At 45.9% G+C, this 19628-nt stretch overlaps 1 protein-coding gene across 8 annotated transcripts in view; it reads right to left on the bottom strand.

Annotated features, from left to right (window-relative positions):
* LOC119450179 (tudor domain-containing protein 7-like) overlaps window positions 1-19628 on the bottom strand; it is a 129095-nt gene that overhangs the window by 79566 nt on the left and 29901 nt on the right. For 7 of the 8 annotated variants that reach the window (XM_049665687.1, XM_049665691.1, XM_049665690.1 and 4 more), the window contains 2 exons: window positions 17518-18033; window positions 1891-2196 (listed from right to left, as the gene is read on the bottom strand). In XM_049665687.1, coding sequence (XP_049521644.1) covers window positions 1891-2196; window positions 17518-18033 — 822 coding nt within the window. The remainder of the gene's footprint in view (window positions 1-1890; window positions 2197-17517; window positions 18034-19628) is intronic. The other variant, XM_049665689.1, reaches the window with a different exon arrangement.

Genomic DNA, 19628 nt, shown 5'->3' on the forward strand with positions numbered 1-19628 from the left:
CGCCTGAATTCTAGGTTTCTGGGTGCAGAGCAACGACAAGGCCAAACACACCAACACCACCTTAAAACTACAGTGAAGCAAATAGCCAGAATGATAGATCGTATCACGAACCACAGAAAAGGTATGCGCGAAAAAGATACCCTAAGGCTCGTCCAGGTCCTCGTCCTGAGCAGAGTGACATACGGGCTGACGTACCACTCGCAAAAAACATGCACCACGACTACCACGAGGCGAGACGTACAGCAAGAGTAAAATGGTTCCGCAAACAATTCGGAACAGACTGCAGTGCCATGTACATCGACGCAGCCAGCAACGATAGTCACCGCCACGTAATCACAGCCTTAAACAAGGATTTGCAATTAATCACTAGTGCTTCCGTGCGAACCACCTCGGGTACGAAGGCAGAGGCCATGGCTATAGCCCTAGCTGTATGGTTTCAGGAGCGTATGGGAGTGTCATCCGTAATGTTATTGGACTCGCGGGAAGCCTGCCGCTCTTCATGGCCAGTAGAATACCTGCCGCAGCCTTAAGGCTGCTCGAACCCACACCGACCCAACGCCACAGGTTGAATTGGTGCCCGGGCCACGTCGGGCTCGAGGGTAACGACAAGGCAGACGCGTTAGCTCGCAAGTTTAGTAACCGAGCGGCGCTCTCTGACCCCCGATTGTCGCCCGTTCCAATTCTAGCCAGAGAGATTCTTGTTCACCAGCGTTTCACGCGAGAAAGTATGGAACGCCTCAAAAGTCCCTAAGCGGAGAAGAGGCGACTGACCTAAGAAGGATACAGATGGATGTATATTCGCATCTGTTAAAACTACACGCTATACATACCGCGCTTTACCCAGCTAAATGTCCATGGTGCGGAGGTAAGCCGACACTCTACCACGTTTCGTGGGGATGCGTGCAGAAGCCCAGAGACCTTCTTCTTCTTCTTCTTTCTGGGGTTCTACGTGCCAAAACCAGTTCTGATTATGAGGCAGAGACCTGAACTCTAGTTTAGCGATCATACAATACTTGGTACAGAGCAGTGGAAGGCACAGCTTGGCAGTTCGGACCTGGGAGGGCAACTGGAACTTCTGGATCAAGTACGGCGGGCGGCGGAAGCCAGTGGAGCCCTGGACGGAGGGCCCCACCCATAAGACTATGACCCATTCCCTTTTTCCTTTTGAATAAAGTCTTTCATTCATTCATGCATAGCTGCCAAACTAAGAACTAACATTTGTAATATCCCATGGACATGACACTGAGGGGGCGGGGGAAGTACAAATTTTTACATGAGAACAAGCCTATTGAGCGATATGTGTTTAGATCACAGTGGCTTTTTCTGCAATTTCACTGGTGCCAATTTCGCCTGCTTCAGGAACTTGCCTGCATAAGACTACAACGAAAGGTTCCAAGACTGACGAGTGAAACTTTTTCGCGAAAAGAACTTATTTTTCGTAGCTATTGACACAACATTTTGTAAGATTGTAAAAATTTTAAGATCATAAGCTTTACAAGAAAACTAAAGAGAGTTCGCAGATATGAATGTTTCGGAACATAGAGGTGCAGAAGGCAGGTACACTGCAGTTTTGTGGGCGTAACTTGTACTGGGCGGTAATCTTAGGCAATCGCTTTCAGATATAGTTTCACTTTCGCAAGGTTTCACGAGAAGCGGCACCGGACATGTCAAAGTATATGACTGACATCGCTCTTGGCACTGTGAGAACATAGCGAGCCTGGCAGAACGCCAGAAATGTTCTCGGCTGTATGCGCAGATTCGTCTGGTGCCGAGTGTCTTGAAATCTTGCGAAAGTGAAGCTATCTCTGAAAGTGATTGCCCCAGAATACAATCCCTGAATTCTTAGGCTGTCACCAAGTGTAGGATGCTTTATCCCTGACTGACACCTACCCTGCTGGTAGAGCCCAAGCTCTGCAACGGCCCGTGCAGCTGCTGTTTCTTTGGCTTCATCCTGCGTGGCCTTCTCCTCGGGATATGACCCGAACCTGCATTCCCCAAGTCGCAACGTGGCCAGCCAGGTTGCAGGGCCCTTCTTCCGCTGGCTGCGGTCTTGCATGGTGCTATATGAATGTTGAAGGCCCTCCCGGCGCGCATATTCAAGAACGAGCTGGCAGTTGGGCGTCTGTGGGATGGACACATCGTCCACAGTGAAGTGCTTGCCCCTCACGGGTATTTCGTCATCGTCCTCTACAGCTGCTGCAGTGGATTGAAAAAAAGAGAAGAGGGGGCGAAGCAATGTTTCACTTCATTATAACTGTCTATTTCAAACAATTTCACAGTGTGATAAAAGTTTGGGGTATTTGTGCAATTTGCAGCAGCTACTGACTATGTACAGTGAATTAATGCTACAGTAAACTTCGTTAATTCGGAAAATCGGTTAATTCGGACACGTCCTTTGGTCCCGGCTAGTGTATGCATTATTTAATGCAATGAAACTCTCTTTATTTCAGACGTATTTGGCCGCACATCGGTTAATTCGGACAACTCTCAGAGCTCAGCGAGCGCGGAGCGCCGCAAATGTGCGACACAAACGAGCCATAACGGCGTTAGCGTTGTGGGGATGCGAGACTCTCACGCGTCCCTGATGTTTCCCCCGCATGGCTCCCATCTGCTGTAATCCGGCTTCGCCGCGTGGCGGAACGGTGGCAGCGCATTGCAAGAGATGACGCGAGTGTTGCGCTGCTGGCGCCACCTAACTGCGGGGTCACTTGGGCGCAAAAGGAAGAAGGCGCTTCCTCTTTGGCTTGGGATCGACGAGCAACACGCACGGACGTTTCGCACGTGCACCGGCTTGCTTCGCGAGACAGTCTCCCGAGTCTAGGAGCAGAACACCAGTATGGACGAACACGAATCGTTGGAACTCGCCACCGTTCGCATGACCATACACGTGAACGACTAGGCGTCTAGCATGGGGCAAACATATTCGCTCGCTATCCAGTAGCGGTGAGTAGGACTTCTTCGATTTAACGTGCACCCATGTGAATGTTCTATGGGTAGTAATTAGACTAGCGTGTATTGGTGTATGAAAAGTGCAATAAATGCCCTTTTGATTGTTTGTACTACTGTGCTGTCGTTCCTTTGTCCCAAGAGCACGTGAGAGACCCCCCAGCATCCAGCGAAACGAAGCGACGGAGTTCCCTTCACCACAGCCATCAGTGGAAATCGTACGGGAATGACAGCGACGCCAGAACACTTCGTGCCTATATGAGCCTTTAAAGCTTTTATTGTTGCACTTGCCGGCGGGCATAGCACCACGTTTGCAGTGTGCCTTCATGACTGCATAGTCGTCATCCATGATTGCATCGATAGCGACCGCGGCTTCGTCCGCAGCGGTTGCGGCAAAATAGTTTCGTTTCGACTCGGTACACGCGTCGACAGCGCGCCTTCAGAACCGCAAGGTCACCGTGCATGATGGCGTCGACATTGGCGGTGGTGGCGGCAAGCAATAGTTTCACTTTTACTCAGTGCAAAACTGTCGAGGATGAAGAGCACCGTCGACATTGCGATGGGTGGCGGCCCAGCGACATTGGCGAAAAAATAATCGGGATGTGCGCGCGCTAGTGAAAAGCGTGTCTCAGATGAAGAAGCATATCGCGGTCGCGCTGTGAAGAAAGTCGCAAGACCTTCGCCGCAGCAAGCACTAATCAGTCACGAGATGACGAGAATTGCAGTTGCTGCACTGCTTTTGTGCAAAACAGAAACAGGATTTGCCGATTCATTCAGTAAATAAGAGCGTGTTGACGTAGTTAGCATTTGTTTATTGTTTTCTTGATAACCTTGATAATTTGACATTCGGTTAATTCGAACATTTTTTTTTTTTTTGGTCCCGTGAAATCCAAATTAACGAGGTTTTACTGTATTATTACTTCTTTCTCCTTGTTGCTGCGAAACTCTCATGCAGTGCGGTGTGTTCGTGAGAGTGCTGACTGCATTACTATTCTGTTAAGAGTGGATACAACAGGGAAACTCCCCTTGCTCGCATGCGAGCTTACACCGAAGCACTAAAATTTGGCTGACTTTACAAAACCAGTGCCTTTGTTCTTAAGATACCCACCTAAAGCTCTGCGTTCATGCAGCTTACCATGGTGTGACACAGCTCTCGTGTGTTGTCTACAGCTGGAGGCAGTGTTCCCAAATGCCTACTCATTTCTCACCGAAATGGTCAGCATTCCCAAATGTGAAGATTGTGAGTGCAAGGAGGCAATCGCAAATCTATGCAAATGTTTTCAGTTCAGTGCGCAGAGAATAGCGCCATGCACCATGTTATACAAACTCAATAAACGTCCCCTCACGGTAAGAATTCTTGGACCCTGGTCCCAACTAACATCAGCCTCAGCTGCTTTTTGCATTATTATGTTTTCTGTAGCATCTGTATAGAAGACTGTAATCGTTGTCAGGCACCTCATTGTGTTTGAAAAGACAGGTGCATTTCATCTGTATTTTTCACCCTTTACCCTCCCTCCCCCCTCTTTCTTCATACAGTATGATGCAGCAAAGATGTACAGCATTTTCAGTAAAGAAGGCAACATGCCTTTAGTATAAAAGGCAAGAGGCAGCATTAGCAATGAGTTTGAGACATGAGCAGAAAGGATAAGCATTAAGTGCAGCAAGGACAGCTACTCGCTGTAAAGGTTTCAAAACACATCCACATCCCACACCACAAACCACCTGGGATCAAATCTGTTATTATGCAAAACAAGGAAAAAATGCATGCAGTTGAGATAACGTACAGACAAACATATCATATAAAGGCACAGTTCAAATGCAGGGAAACGAAACCAGATTCCTGCAGTGTATTTTTCATGGCCAGAAGTTATTCAGACCCACTAAAAGCACAGTTAAAATACATCGAAACGAAATCAGACTCCTAAAGTGTATTTTTCATAGACGGAAAGTTTTCAGACCCAATCTGTGCAGCCCCAATGCTTAAAAGGTATACGCACACAAAATCTGAAAATTTACGAAAATGCTGAAAATGAATCCTCAGTGTGCGATTATACCGAAAAGAAGTAGTCACTTAGCTCGTTTTTGAGCCAATGGCTTTATTTTTGGCGTTTTTGTGAGCGCGTGCCTCGCCGCCCGACCCAGCGGGAGTTGGGAGGCGTGACGTCACAACACCCTCGCGGTATGATAGCCAGCCGGCCGGCCGCGGTCATTTGAAGCGTGCCGCCGCCGCCATTGTGAGCATGGATTCGAGTTCTGGTGCCTCTACCAGCGATGAACTGACGTCTGAAGATGCGGACCATTCCAACTTGGCAAGAAATATTACCGCTTACAGGTGGCCGTGGAAGTGCCGGTCAGCTTTTCGTGAACCATAGTGCGAAGATTTTGCTCTGCACCAGATACTTGTGCAAGAATTATTTGTCATTTCCTCTGTAAACTTGCTTTTTCAAGAGCGCACGCAGGCGAGGCAGCTGCGGGGTACTTCAGCACTGTGTGGATGACTGAATAGTAGTTTATGCCGTTGGCATGAGCAACTGCTGTGAAGTATCAGTACCTCCGAGACTTACGTCCACTTCGCCAGCCACCCGACAGATGGCAGCACCTGTCTGGCATTCTCCCCAGTTTTTCCTGCTTTTAGCCTGTGGAGAAGCAGAGCTGTGTGTGTGTCTGCCCCGCTGCCATGTAGGATTGATCTCGTGAGTCGCGCTCGCTAGCCTTGTATTGTTTTACTATGCCTTGCCAACATTTTTTAAAGGCATTACTGCCTTCGTGCCCAGCCTCAGGTATCTCGCCCATGCCTCGCCCTCACACTGCTCAAGCAGGATGCAAGTGAACGAAAACAGTACCGACATCTTTTCGCCTCCTCTTTTAGCGCCGCTGGTCATTTCTGCCTTGCGTTTTCGTGAGACGACCAATGGCACAGCGTCAGGCTTTAAGCGTTGCCTTTTGAGCAGCATGCCGAGGCTTTTCAGCACAGCCGGGCTGGTCACATAATCACCGTCGAGGAGGTGGTCCGCGCAAATGAAGTCATTTTTTAGGGGTCTCCACGCTGGGCGTGATGGCTGAAAGGCAGGTATCCAAAGTTTATGCACCTTCTCGTCTCTGGGAAACATGTGCGATGGCGTGTCACGACCAACGATGCCATTATAACAGCAATGTCTTGGCATTTCCTTCTGCCGCGACAAATGCGTCAATACCAAGCGACGACCGCGAGAAGGCACATGTAAGACACACCACCTGCGTGGAGCGCCAACGGGGATAATGTTTCAGACGGACCACGTGCGAAGATCGCCGAAAGGGGTTAAACAAACACTGCAAGGGACCGACACCCCCGGAAACACTACGAACACTGTGGCCGACCTTGGCCGCGCGCGCGGGTGGGTGGGTGTTACGTCAAATTTCAGCTTCTGCCGGCGGCTGCTTGGAGGTAAGGTGCAACAGAAAATCGAAAAAAAAAAAAAGTTTCTCGTTCTTTTTTTCAAAGCAGCGTGTTGTATTCGTCATTTTCAACAGTTCAACTTTTGTTCCGACGCAAAAAACTACCCGCCAACTTTTGTGTATCCCTTTAAAGGGACACTAAAAGCAATTTATAGTTCCATTTATTTGCATCTTCGGCTATCCCCGTTCTCTGATCCATACCGCTCTCTTCTAGTCTCTTAATGTTAGGCCTAACATTTTTCGTTCCATTGCTCTTTGCACGGTCCTTAACTTGTCTCGACAGTCTTTGTTAAACTCCAAGTTTCTGCCCCATATGTTAGCACCGGTAGAATGCAATGATTGTACACTTTTCTTTTCAATGACAGTGGTAAGCTCCCATTCATGATTTGGCCATGCCTGCCGTATGCACTCCAACCCAATTTTATTCTCCTGTAAATTTCTGTCTCATGATCAGGGTCCCCTGTAAGTGACCTAGATGGATGGACAGGCCATGTAATGCGTAGGATGGATAACCGGTGGACCATTAGAGTCACAGAATGGATACCAAGAGAAGGGAAGCGCAGTCGAGGACGGCAGAAAACTAGGTGGGGTGATGAAGATAAGAAATTTGAAGGTGCTAGTTGGAATCGTCTAACGCACGACAGGGGTAAGTGGATATCACAGGAAGAGGCCTTCGTCCTGCAGTGGTCATGAATAGGCTGAGATGATTATTATTATTTGCTTCAGAAAATTTGAATGCACGATGCCTACTCCTCGTTCTACAAGTTCCACACTAAGTTAAATGCGTTTTTCTCAATAAATGAAAGTTCGGTTGTACTTCTTATGTTTCCAGTGATGCAAGGATGAAAGCTAATCATGAGCAAGGTGCTGGCAATATTTACAACAGTAGGTTATGCCTGCAGTTCCTTCAACTGCCAACAGAGCAGCAGGGTGCCTTCGGCTTGGCTTGGCTTTATTACACTTGCTTAGCTGAATGAACTGAACTGAATTCTGGGGTTTAACGTGCCAAAACCACGATTTGATTATGAGGCACGCTGTAGTGGGGGACCCCAGATTAACTTTGGCCACCAGGCGATCTTTAACATGCCCGCAATGCACAGGACACGGACATTTTTTGCATTTCATCCCCATTGAAATGTGGCCGCCACTGCCGGAATTCGATCCCGCGACCTCATGCTTAGCAGCGCAACACCATTGCCGCTAAGCCAACGCAGGCAGGTTACACTGGCTTAGCTGGCATGCATTGCTGAAGATGGAGGTAGATGGTCAAAGAGATGCCTGACATTTGTTTGTCAATTTATTGTCCTACTTTTAAGTTTCATCATCAAACATACCTTCATACAAGTAGAATTCATCCTGCCTGAACCGTAATCACCAAGACTAGCCAACTGTTTCTAGCTTTTAGTTTCCTCCTCCAATGCAATCGGCCATAATAGCATGTCCTTTATGTGAATTAAGCATAAAGAAAATGCAGCCATGATAAAAAAAACATAGCCAGAGACTTCTTTCATAAAGCTGTGGCAGAAAGTAATTGCCACGACAAGTTCAGGTCTCTTGTATTTGCCGCTGCTGACATCTTTCTCATAACCGCCACTTTAGGTGCATACTGGCAAACTTTACTAACGAGGTGCTGGTACTACATGCGTCAAAGCTTCTGTGCCTGTAGCAATGCATCATTGTTGCACCTAGCTTGCACTGGGCAAACTTTTTCACTGGGGGCTCTTTTTTTTTTTTGTATTGTTTCCATGATTGCCCATATGACACACAAGACACTTCAAACAAGATGACACGAACCACTGCAAATCAAATTTTGAGTGAATGGAAGCGCATATGACACAACAGGCTTCATGAGCCAGTGTAAACAAATACAGTAGAGCTGTTAACCCAACTACAGTTAACTCAAGTTTTCAGTTAATTTGATCCTGATATGGGACCTGGCCAGCACCCATACAATATTATAGGCCAGAAATTTATTTACTTCGATCCTGACATTGGCCCTCACTGGATAATTCGACTTGACTGCAGCAACTGTCCTAGAAGCGCTAGGGGACAGCGAATGAGGACAGCAACTTGGATAATTCGACTTGACTGCAGTGACTGTCCTAGTAGCACTAGGGGACAGCGAATGAGTCGAAGGCACACTATCTTCCACCATAAAAACTCCAATCATTGAAAGAACTTTATGCGCACAAGACGAGGACAGAGAAGAGGCTAAGACACATGAGTGCAGTGTGTCTTAGCCTCTTCTCTGTTTTTGTCTTGTGCGCATAAAGTTCTTTCATGCCTTACCAACATGCCCAAACAGACACCTTCGTGAACCAATCTTTGGCCTGCCATTGGTAGATTCTTCAAGCAAAAACGTCTGATCACCATGATCACAGTGTTGACTCCGATTCTAACCCATGCATTTTTCCAAGAAAATTGATCCAAAAATTGCCTGCGTGTTGCAATGAGATACGAAACCAAAAATGCATTTACATGCATTTTTCCAAGAAAATTGATCCAAAAATTGCCTGCGTGTTGCAATGAGATACGAAACCAAAAATGCATTTACAGCAATGGCACAGCCTACTGTTGGAGCCAGCATCACTGCCATTGTCATCACGACAAGTTGATGAAAGTTTTACAAAGAATAGCGACAAAGACACGCCACTTTCAGGCTTTAATCTCAAAAGCTAATCAAAAAAGGGCAAAGCATTGACTGCGACAGCAAGATTTAGCATTGCGCTTGAACTTCTCAGACAGTGTCCTAACTATCATCATCATCATCAGCCTATATTTTATGTCCACTGCAGGACGAAGGCCTCTCCCTGCGATCTCCAATTACCCCTGTGTTGCGCTAGCGTATTCCAACTTGCGCCTGCGAATTTCCTAACTTCATCATCCCACCTGGTTTTCTGCCGTCCTCGACTGCGCTTCCCTTCTCTTGGTATCCATTCTGTAACCCTAATGGTCCACCGGTTATCCATCCTACGCATTACATGGCCTGCCCAGCTCCATTTTTTCCTTTTAATGTCAACTAGAATATCGTCTATCCCCGTTTGTTCGCTGATCCATACCGCCCTCTTCCTGTCTCTTAACGTTACTCCTAAGATTTTTCGTTCCATCACTCTTTGTGCGGTCCTTAACTTGTTCTCGAGCTTCTTTGTTAACCTCCAAGTTTCTGCCCCATATGTTACAGTTCTAACTCTGCCCCAGTGTTATAGTCCTAACTATACGCGGGTCTAACGCAGAAGTCTCATACGCGGCTGCACCAAAATTTCTGGCACCCTTAAAAGCTTCGTAGCCCATTGCGTAAGGCCTGTAATGACATAGCACAAGCACCACTACGCTGCCCATAAAGAGCCGCACCAGTAAAATTACATCACTTTCAGGTTTGAGCACTGACGTTGTTTTGCACTTTTAAAATTTAATAGTCTGAGAAGATTTAAGATAAAAAGCATGCACTGTGAATGTTATGTTTCATGTCATCATTCTCAAAATTCTGAGGAATAATTTAGTCAAGAAAAAGCCCTGGCATGAGCAACTTTAGTGATTGAATAGTGTAGCAATATAACTCGCATATATAGCATGGTTACCGTATTTACACGATTGTAAGTCGACTCGAATGTAGGTCGACCCCCCCAAAATTGCATGTCTTAAAAAAAAAAAGAAAATTGGGGGGAGGGGGGGGGGGAGAAAAACCACTCAAATGCATTTCACACAAGGGAAATTTATTGATGGGGTGGCTAAGACTACTCATCGTCACTAGAGTTGACCTCACTGGTACTGCTGCCGTCATAGCTGCTGCGGTCCCACAGCGCATCGTCATCAAGTGTGAGTCCATACTTCACGAACGACCACACCATGACATCGCGCGGTACAGCCTCCCACGCAGAGAGGACCCACCCGCACACAGTAGCCGGAGAGGCCAAATTTTCTCGCGCTGAAGCCACCACTGCCGCACCACACGTTCAATGACTCCAGACTTGTGTCCCGCTGCGCAGTTGTTAGTTTCCTCAACATGGAGGATAGCAGCCCGTTTGAACACTGCTGAGAACGAGCGCCGAAAGTTCTTGGCACTCATGACAGGCGCGACGATTCAGCACAACAGCAGAAGTGACAGATGCAAGCGGCCGTCGAAAACAATCGTATCTCAAAGAAAAGCTCTTCCGCCAACTACCAATACCCCCTAAACGGCGGCTTTCCATGATCGATGCTCCCACAAGAGCCGTGCGCTAGTGGTGCGCGCAATCAAAATGTATGCAATACAGTAAATTATTACACTACGCTTCTACCGTAACCATAAAAACGTAGGTGCAAAGTTGTAACCACGCCGTAGCACCCCTGATTTCTCGTTTCTCTTGCCGTTACTAGCGGCACACGGTTCGGTTTCGATTCTAAGTCGACCCCCCAACATTGGATTGCCAAATTTGAAAAAATGGGTCGACCTACAATCGTGTAAATACGGTAAGTATAGCATAGATATATTTAAATACAGTGAAATCTCGATACAACGTACTTCAGGGAACCACGAAAGACTGCTCATTATTCTGGAAGGTCATTACAATGAAAGCCCCAAAGTTAACCATTCCACCCATCAACCCAACAGTTGCCACCATGTGAGCTACCCACAGAAGTAGTGCTGTTGGCTCACAGCCCCCGCTGTTGCTATTTTCCTTAGATTCTGCCACCACATACCACCAAAGCACTACTATATAGTAAAAGTGCTATGCACAAATAAGACGCTGACACAAAGAAAACCACCGACAAAGAGGAAGCTCCACGTCGCCCCCAAAGTGCAATGTTTCTTTTGTTTTTCACATTAGTGCTTTTCATCTTGAAACTGCAGCGCACACACAAGAAACGAGGACAATAAGGCGAAGGTGACAGACAAGCGCTGAATAAGGCGAAGGTGACAGACAAGCGCTGTGTCCTCGTTTCTTGTGTGCGCGCTGCAGTTTCAAGATGAATAGCTACCAACTCGCCCAACTTTCAGTACATTAGTACTTGCCGTGGACACCGCTACCTATCTCGCTCGAGGCAGGCACAAGGGCGTGTAAACGGCACGTTCCGGAAATTGACTGTCGCATCCCTGCGAACACTGAGGTTACATTTATCCGTGGCACAAATAATTGGTATGGCCACAGAAAGAAGAAGTGTACTCAGAAAGAAGAGCAAAAGAAGGAAGAGACTTGCACATGCCTCCCTTGCTAGGCGACAGTTGTCGGGGCAGAGCATGCGCTTGCAAAGCCTGATGTGTCGACGCCTCCACAATAGGGGCAAAAAAAAAGTCCGCTTCTGCGTTTTTCTCCTCTGGCGCCGTCTCAGGCTTTCTAAAGAACCCATGTAGCGCTGCGGCGTCTGCTAGCCTATTGCTATGGCTGTCGTGAAGGATACACCGAAATCTAAGAATTCCCAGATTTTGGAATATTAATTCATAGCAGTGAGGAGTCGTTAACATAACATGGAAACTAAATAACTATCGACATTCCAAAAAGTTCGGTATTATGAAGTTCGCAGTACAGAAATATTTTAACCTCGAAACTATAAGCAGTCAGTAGGGGATATCTGAAAAGTTTGTTAATGTGTTGTTCATAGTAACCAGGTTTCACTGTGTATGTGGAGCCCCATGGCAACGGTGAAAATTTGCTTGGAGTATCCATCTAATTGCTATTGCAATAAAAAAAAAATACTTTACAGGCTAAGCTAGAAGCAACCAAGTCACTTGCCATTTTCAACACTCCAGAAACTTGCATGTACAGTCAACTTCCGTTAATTCGATCCTAACGGGACCGAAGAAACTGGATGAATTAGCCGGCGGGTTGAATTCAACAAAAGGCAGAAAAAAACGCCGAAACGCACCATTTATTCACATGGGAGTATTTGCCCCCCCCTTAAAGGTAATTTCACCGCAATACAACTGGGGCATGCGGTGAAGCATACCAAGCAAGAAAAGGTGCCACTGTTACAGGACATAGCACTTATTCCTTAATTTAGACATGCACATGTGCTGTCTCCTGTCACAATAGGCGCACCAAGATGCCTAATAAGTTTACTGGCAGGCCTTCAGAGTTTTGGATAGGCCCTCGCTCTTTTGTTGGCTTTAACGTCTCGGTAGTGGCGTAATAGTGTTCTGCCGAAAATTTACACCAGCAGCGAAGTAGAATACACTTCGTTACTGCAATATTAGCTGTTTTTGTCTGTTTGAGCTCTGCGCCACCAGGTGGCAGCACCATACTGGCCACTCACGTTTACGCCTCCACCAGTGGCGTAGCCAGAAATTTTGTTCGGGGGGGGCTCAGGTTGCAGCGCGGCCTCCTCCTTATAGAATTTGTCGAGGGATCAAATGCATGAATAATAACAGCATTGCCAATTCCATTGTATATTAGATGCTGCAAACGAATTATTGAACGCTATGCACTGTCCATTAAAATATGTATGTTTTCATAAAAGAATATATTCGTATGCCCCAAAAATTGTGGTAGAAATAACTGATATCAATGCTTCCGCGTTTTTTTTTTTGTCTAATTAATAAGTAAAGAAAACATCACATGAACTTTAGAACTATTGACCCTTTTCGCGGAGCAGTTTGTTTTAGAGAAACGAGATGGCGCTCACGGCGGCGCGCCATACCTCCCCTCAGTGACCGCGCACGAACACGAAACCATTACCGCTTCTACCTTGCTTCTGTGCTATCAGCTGTCGGAAATGCAACTGAGTTTTCGCTAACACACTGTGCTCCAATAATGCTAGATTGAATAATGTGGATTGAAGACGTGTGCAGCAGTTGGCTGCAAAAATAGTGACTGGCATGTTAAGGAATAGAATGAATATGTGTGGCGAAGTTCGCGGACCGCTGCTGAAACTGTCCGAACGTGTTACCGGCACTTCGTGATGTACGGATTTCCTCGAGGATACAGAAATTTGCTCATCCGCCAGCCTTGTATCGCTAACCTTCAAAGAAAGGGTTTCATCCCCAGAACGTCGGCAAGAGTGAGTACCACTCGTTAAACAGTGACAAAGGGAGTAGTGCCGCTTCCTGTCATAGTAAGTTTCGCGCACGTTATCTATACACATCTGTCCCGAATGGCAGGAAAACTTACGCCCACTCTATCGCCGACGTATCAAGAATAAGCGAATGGACGCACAGTTGAATATATGCGCACTGTATACACACAGTAAATGACTGACTACACCTATGGCGCACCAATGGTCGAAGCTGAATGTTTCGGGACGGTCCACAAGAGTAAGGAAGTTACTAGCTGTAATATACATTTGCTACAAGTTATTACAATGTACAAAACAGCTACGTTTCAAGCCTTGTGCGCAGCAAGAACAAATCTATCGGATTCGGAACTGAGCACACCCGCGAGTGATTAGGCAGAAAATAATCAGGTAGTGGCCGCACTGAGGAACTTCACTGAGTCAGAAACTGACAAGCCACTGCTTTAAAATATTTGCCGAATAAAGAACAAAGAGCAAAACACACTAATGCTGACTGAAATCATAATTGGAAAGCTTGGAATGCATATTTAGCCCCGCTTTTAGAAGAAGCACCATATACACTGCTTGCGCCGTTTGGACATAGCTTAATCAGCTCCGAAAACGCTTTTGCATGTTCTCTGAAGCTGTGATCAAAGCTTCGTGTCGTCCACCTAGTCACCGTCTACGATATCTCCGAAAACAGAGGTTTTCTAAGCCACGCCGGCGTCATACACTTCCATTGTAAACAAGGAGCCAACGGAGGCAGTTGAGGCAAGCAATGGACGCGTCACCACGTGATCAAATATGGCAGCGCCCACGGGATCGCCGCGAAAAGGGTCAATATCAGTTCGAAACCAGCAAAGCAGTGCATGCAGCTTATATGAAAAACGTAAAGGCCACGAAATGAATAAGTTGAGGACAAATATTTTGATGAATCTTTGTCATTCAAGAACCTTGTTTACATTTTTCTACATATGCAACGGCCAGGAAGAAACCTCAATGACGCTATCCCTCGTTGCAATCGATTGCGCAGGAGCAGCTGTAACTCGTCGTGTATTGTAATTACACCGAGATAATACTCGCAGCAGTGAGTATAAATAAAAAGTGGGAGTTCTGCAAAATATATATTAGAAATGCGAAGATAGAATGGAATATACAAATGGGAAGATACAACTCGCTAAAGGGCAAAAAAATAGTCGCTGGAAACAAAGTTCACTGCTTGTATACACAAAACCTCGCAATAAGATATTTAAAAATACGTATGAGTCTCCAATAAATCTACGTATTTAAGCAAACGTCAGTTTATATAATGCGTCAAATAAGACAAATAAACATGTTACTCAGTCACAGATAGTAACTTTGAGCACAGAAATACAGATGATCTAGGCAAGAACATAACTATGATCCCAGAAATCATGTTATGTACTTGGGCCATGCAGCGGTCGCGACAGCGCCATGTGGGTAGAATAATAGAGGAATAATGCATAAATCAGTACGAAAATGTGTAATTTAACTGCCTGCACAACGCCAACAATTATTCTGCACCCAAAATTAAAGGAGGGTATTCCTTCGTTTGAAAAAAGAAATAAAAGCAGGTAGCTGAAAATGAAAGAAAAGGACAAACGAAGGCCACTGATGATGCGGTAAGTTGAACTACCCAATATCCGAGTGTGTTTTTGGCGAACGTCGCGTGGGCCGGGCTTTCAGTGAGCAAGGTCGGTCAAAATTGGTTATTGGTATTCTTGTAATTTTTGTATTCGCGTGATAATTGTGATCATGATGCCAACTGCTAGAATAAACGGCGAAAATTTCTGCGGTTTTAAAAGCTAATGAACGGTCATGCGTTTTCATAATTAAGGACTTATGAACCTGAAGGAACAGTGATATTTACTTGCATTGATTGTTGCTGCTTCGCTATCTAAAGGACAAACTTCTCTCAGCGGGAAAGTTGAGCGAAGCGGTCAATGACTTCGGACACGTTGATGCCCACGTCTCTGTGGGTGTATAAAAGCGCCAGCCTAACCATGCGTTCCACAGACATTGTAGAGAGCAAGTAGTTTTTAGTAAACTCTTGCTAAAAAATATTCTCTCTGCGCTGGCAGTGGTCACTGGAAGGGTGACTAGAAGCTGCAGCAGTATTTACACATTTACATAGAACCTGCATGCTGTCGCAATGAGAGATGGGCATCTATTCCGGTGCTAAAACCTAAAACACTCCCTTGATGTCGTTGGCATACTTGTTTAGGTACCTTGCAGAAACAGTAGGCTGTTCGATTCCAGCGATGTCCGTCGTTTCGTCAGGAAGTATGGAGAAGCAGCCTGCTTTTGAATCTAGGCTTTCTTTGATAATGTCACCACAAATTTCTATTATTTGGTTTTGTGCATCTGGGCTTAAATACGAGGCATTACTGGGGCAACTTTCCAAATGGTTCTTCAGATATGTATCTCCACAATCAGCTCGCATGCAATGAAGCACTCTAAAAATGCCTGTATTTTCAGCAGGGGCATTGCTTAAATCCATAGGGCCCCTGTCCCTGTGGCCACGGAGAGCCAGCCTTGTCGCCCGCAAAAAAAAAAAAAAAAAAATCTCAATAATAGGCCGTTTACTTTCTTCTGTTTTCTCATATTTTACTTTGCCTGCCCTGGTCCAGCTGATCAATCACATTGGGCACGCTTCCTGAAAATGTTTCGAGAAAAGTATCAGCTGCTAGCTGACAGTCTCGGTGATATTTAGTATTTTCGTGTGTGTGGAAGATTGCGAGTGCGTGCTTCCATTTCTGGAACGGCTTGGACAAGAGGGCTCCAGTGCGCGCATGTTGGCCCAAGTTTATAAGAACATTAACCCCATAAAGTTCTAGAATTGAAAATCTTTTAAAGCATGCCTTTGGAAATGTCAGCGCACCTTTCGCGTCAAAAGTTTATGAGAACTTTACACTTATAAAGTTTCGTAATTGAAATCCATGCGCTCCGTATATTCCGCGGCCGCTGCGAGATGCCGCAACGCACCTGCTCGCTATCGAAAAGCCGTTCAAAGTTTGTGCTTGGATGGGGCTCCTTGCGTTACGTGACTCCAGGTGCAAGGGCGTTGTCACGAAATCCAGCTCAAGTTCGCAATGTTCATGCCGAAATGTCTTTTCGAGCGTGAAAAAGTCATTGTAGACAAAATCCAGAATGATTGCCAGCGTCGGTGGTAGTTTTGGTCGGCGGTGCATGCTAGCACGAAAAAATTTCGGGGGGGGCTGAAGCCCCATCAGCCCCCCCCTGGCTACGCGCCTGGCCTCCACCCCAACAACCGGTCCGCCTGCATTTATCCAATTACCGCACAAGCTAAACCTCTCTACTAAACGAAAAAAATGCCCCTTTGACAACCTTAGATCATCAAAAGTCATTCAGAAAATGGCAAAATACTCATGACATGATCAACTCATCATAAGCCAAAAAATGCTGATCGCTTGTGACGAGCTGAAGTCGTCAAAAACCCTTAAAGGCCAAGGAATGCGTACCAGGCTCCGTTAACACTCTCATGTACGAGACACGCATGGCGGGTGAAATGAGAGCTCAAATTGCCACAGCAACATCAGAAACAGCTCTCTATGGCGGCCAGTATGCTTATTAGGCTTCTAGATGATCGTACTATGACTGGAGATGGCGCTCCTGTATAATTAAGAAACGCATACTATGTCCCATGACAGTGGCCTCTTTTCATTCTTGTTATGCTTCACTGCATAATATGGCTGTTTGCGGCAAAGCTGACCAATGAAGTTCGAATTATCCGGCGTAGGCTCCTTCTGGGATTAAAATAACTGAAGTTTAGGCCCATAGAAATGTGCGAGCACCGGCCGTGACCTTTGGTCGAGATCAAATCAACTGAAAAACTGAATTAACCACAGCCAAATTAACGGAAGTCTACTGTATTGCAGGGTGAACTGGCGAAATGGTCAGTCTAGGCGTGGGCCACCACTCAATTTGCAACTTTTGCAGAGTCGTTTCAGAAATGCAGAATATCAAACCAGTAAAGGCAAAACACCATGGACATGTTGTGGTTCACAGATGGTAACGAAAGGCTGTTTCAAAAGTGTAGGTAAACTCTGCAGGTGTAATCTTTTTTTCAGTTGCCAGAATCGGTGGCACACCACTTTTTCTGAAGAGACGCTTTCTTTGCCTACTCACGTCGTGGCTTGCTCAGGGGCCCAGCAGGTGAGGGCACTAGTGGTGACTGGACCGACGGTGCACTGGACGCATGTACAGGCAGCAACAATGAGAGTGTCAGCGATTTGGTGGCGGTAGGCTCGGGAGACTGCAGTGAAATGCCGAGCTCCTTTGGAGCTGGTGAAGGCATTGCAGCACATGGCATGAAGCTTGGCACAGCCGCTGCCGCTGCTGTTGCTGCTGCTGCCGCGTGTTCAGGTGAAGGCATGGGAATGAAGTCGAGGGAAATCGGTTGCCTGAACGGATCGAACCGGGGCTGGTCTGTGTCAATCGTGGGCCTCCGTTCTGTTGGAGTGCTTGGCTTTGCTACCGTGGTGGTGGACTTTGGCTGTGCTGGAGCTGCCACCAATGTCGTACTGGTACCCAGCTTGTCAGCCCAGCCAAAGCTCTTGTTGGTTGTAGCAGTTGCCACTGGTTCGGCTGGCTCCGCACAGACACCTGATGATGGGGCCTTGCCACTCAGAGCCGTGTCATTTCCTGGGCAAAAACAGTACAGCGGCATCACTTAGGGACCATGCTCAATGCACCCAACTATGCTGACACCACTGAACAAGTGAAACACGAATGCTTCATTATGCATAAAACTGCATTTGTAAAGGAAGACTAAAGACGCACGTTCCCAATTTCCACACAGTCAAAATCTCCCTTCAATATCCTCTTTGTGTACATTGTATTGTTGATAATCATACATAAGGCATGAGGTCCCTGCTAGTAACACAAAAAGGTTTTCAACTTTTTTTGTTTTTAAATGAGTGCTCAAAATTTTTAAAATTTACAATATTCGTTAATACAAGGTCTTTAAGGGCAAGAACAGTGCATAAAACAATGACAAAAGAAAGGAGAACACAGACCACAAAGCGCTTCGTCGTCTGTGTTCTCTTTTCTTCTATCAATGTTGTCTTATGCACTTTTTTTACCCTCAAAATCGATGTTAAACCAACTAGCCCAGCGATGCACACTTCTGTAGTCAATAATACAAATAAATTCCAACAAATTGACTGCATTTCTGGCCATGCAGGAGCAGATGCAATTCATTGCATTTTTTTTTTTTTTTTCCTATCCAGCCGGAGATGAGAATGTACAGTCGATTTTGTGCTATTTAGAATGCTCCTGCCATGGTCAAATTTAGTACACAAAGTAAGCTCAGTAACCGGATGCCTCTGCTTTGCGGGAAAGCCAACTTCTTATTGCCAAAGAGAATAGGTTTATGAAGAACAGAGGCACAACTTACAGCAACAAAATAGAACGGGAGCAATGGTGCGAAGGAGTCCAAGTGTACTAAGAATGCTTTCCTAAGTATAGATCCAGTGGGTCAACCCACCACACTATTGGCCGTTCAAGCGGCGGTCTCAGTAACTAACGTGCCAGCTACCTACCCACCAGAGACCCTTGTAGCCCCTCAGTGCATCAATGGGTGATCCAATACCACCATACACGCCCAAGCGAGACCCAAGATTTGTATAGTGCACATCCTTGGTTGGGGTTATAAACATATTACTATACTTTTCCTTTTATTATAGTGAAGACGCTTTCTCCCACTTCTACACCCCACTTCATATTCATGATGGTTTGTTACATTCTTGCACATGCAGTATTTCAACCAGTCAGATGTACATAATAGAAGGGCTTGCAGCATGTGTGTTGCTGCAAGTGTCATGCATTCATATCAAATAAAATGCAGGAGGGAAGAAAACACTGTTTCTGTGTTTGTTTTCTAACCAATGGCAATAGTAAACAGTACACCACTGTTTTCATGTAGTTGGAAGCTAGTGCAGCTTTCGCCTCACTCGTTTGCCTGAGCTCATTGCTTGTCATGCCTAATGAACAATGCGCTGAGTGATAAGTGGCAAAGAGCGTGAGTTAGCAGGTATTTGATGCTGAATAGTAATGTGCACGTTAGCGAGACCATGAATTTAGAGGGTCAAATGAACAAGCTTTTACTGTAATGGTTCAATAATGATTTAATTTTTATTTTTTTTACTGTTGGCAACATAATTGTGAGTTTCAAACGTGCTCAAGCAAAGAAACTTGCTAATAAATGTATCTGGATATTATTTGACACCTGAAGCATT

This window comes from Dermacentor silvarum, chromosome 4 (assembly GCF_013339745.2).
Source record: "Dermacentor silvarum isolate Dsil-2018 chromosome 4, BIME_Dsil_1.4, whole genome shotgun sequence".
NCBI classification, from domain to species: domain Eukaryota; kingdom Metazoa; phylum Arthropoda; class Arachnida; order Ixodida; family Ixodidae; genus Dermacentor; species Dermacentor silvarum.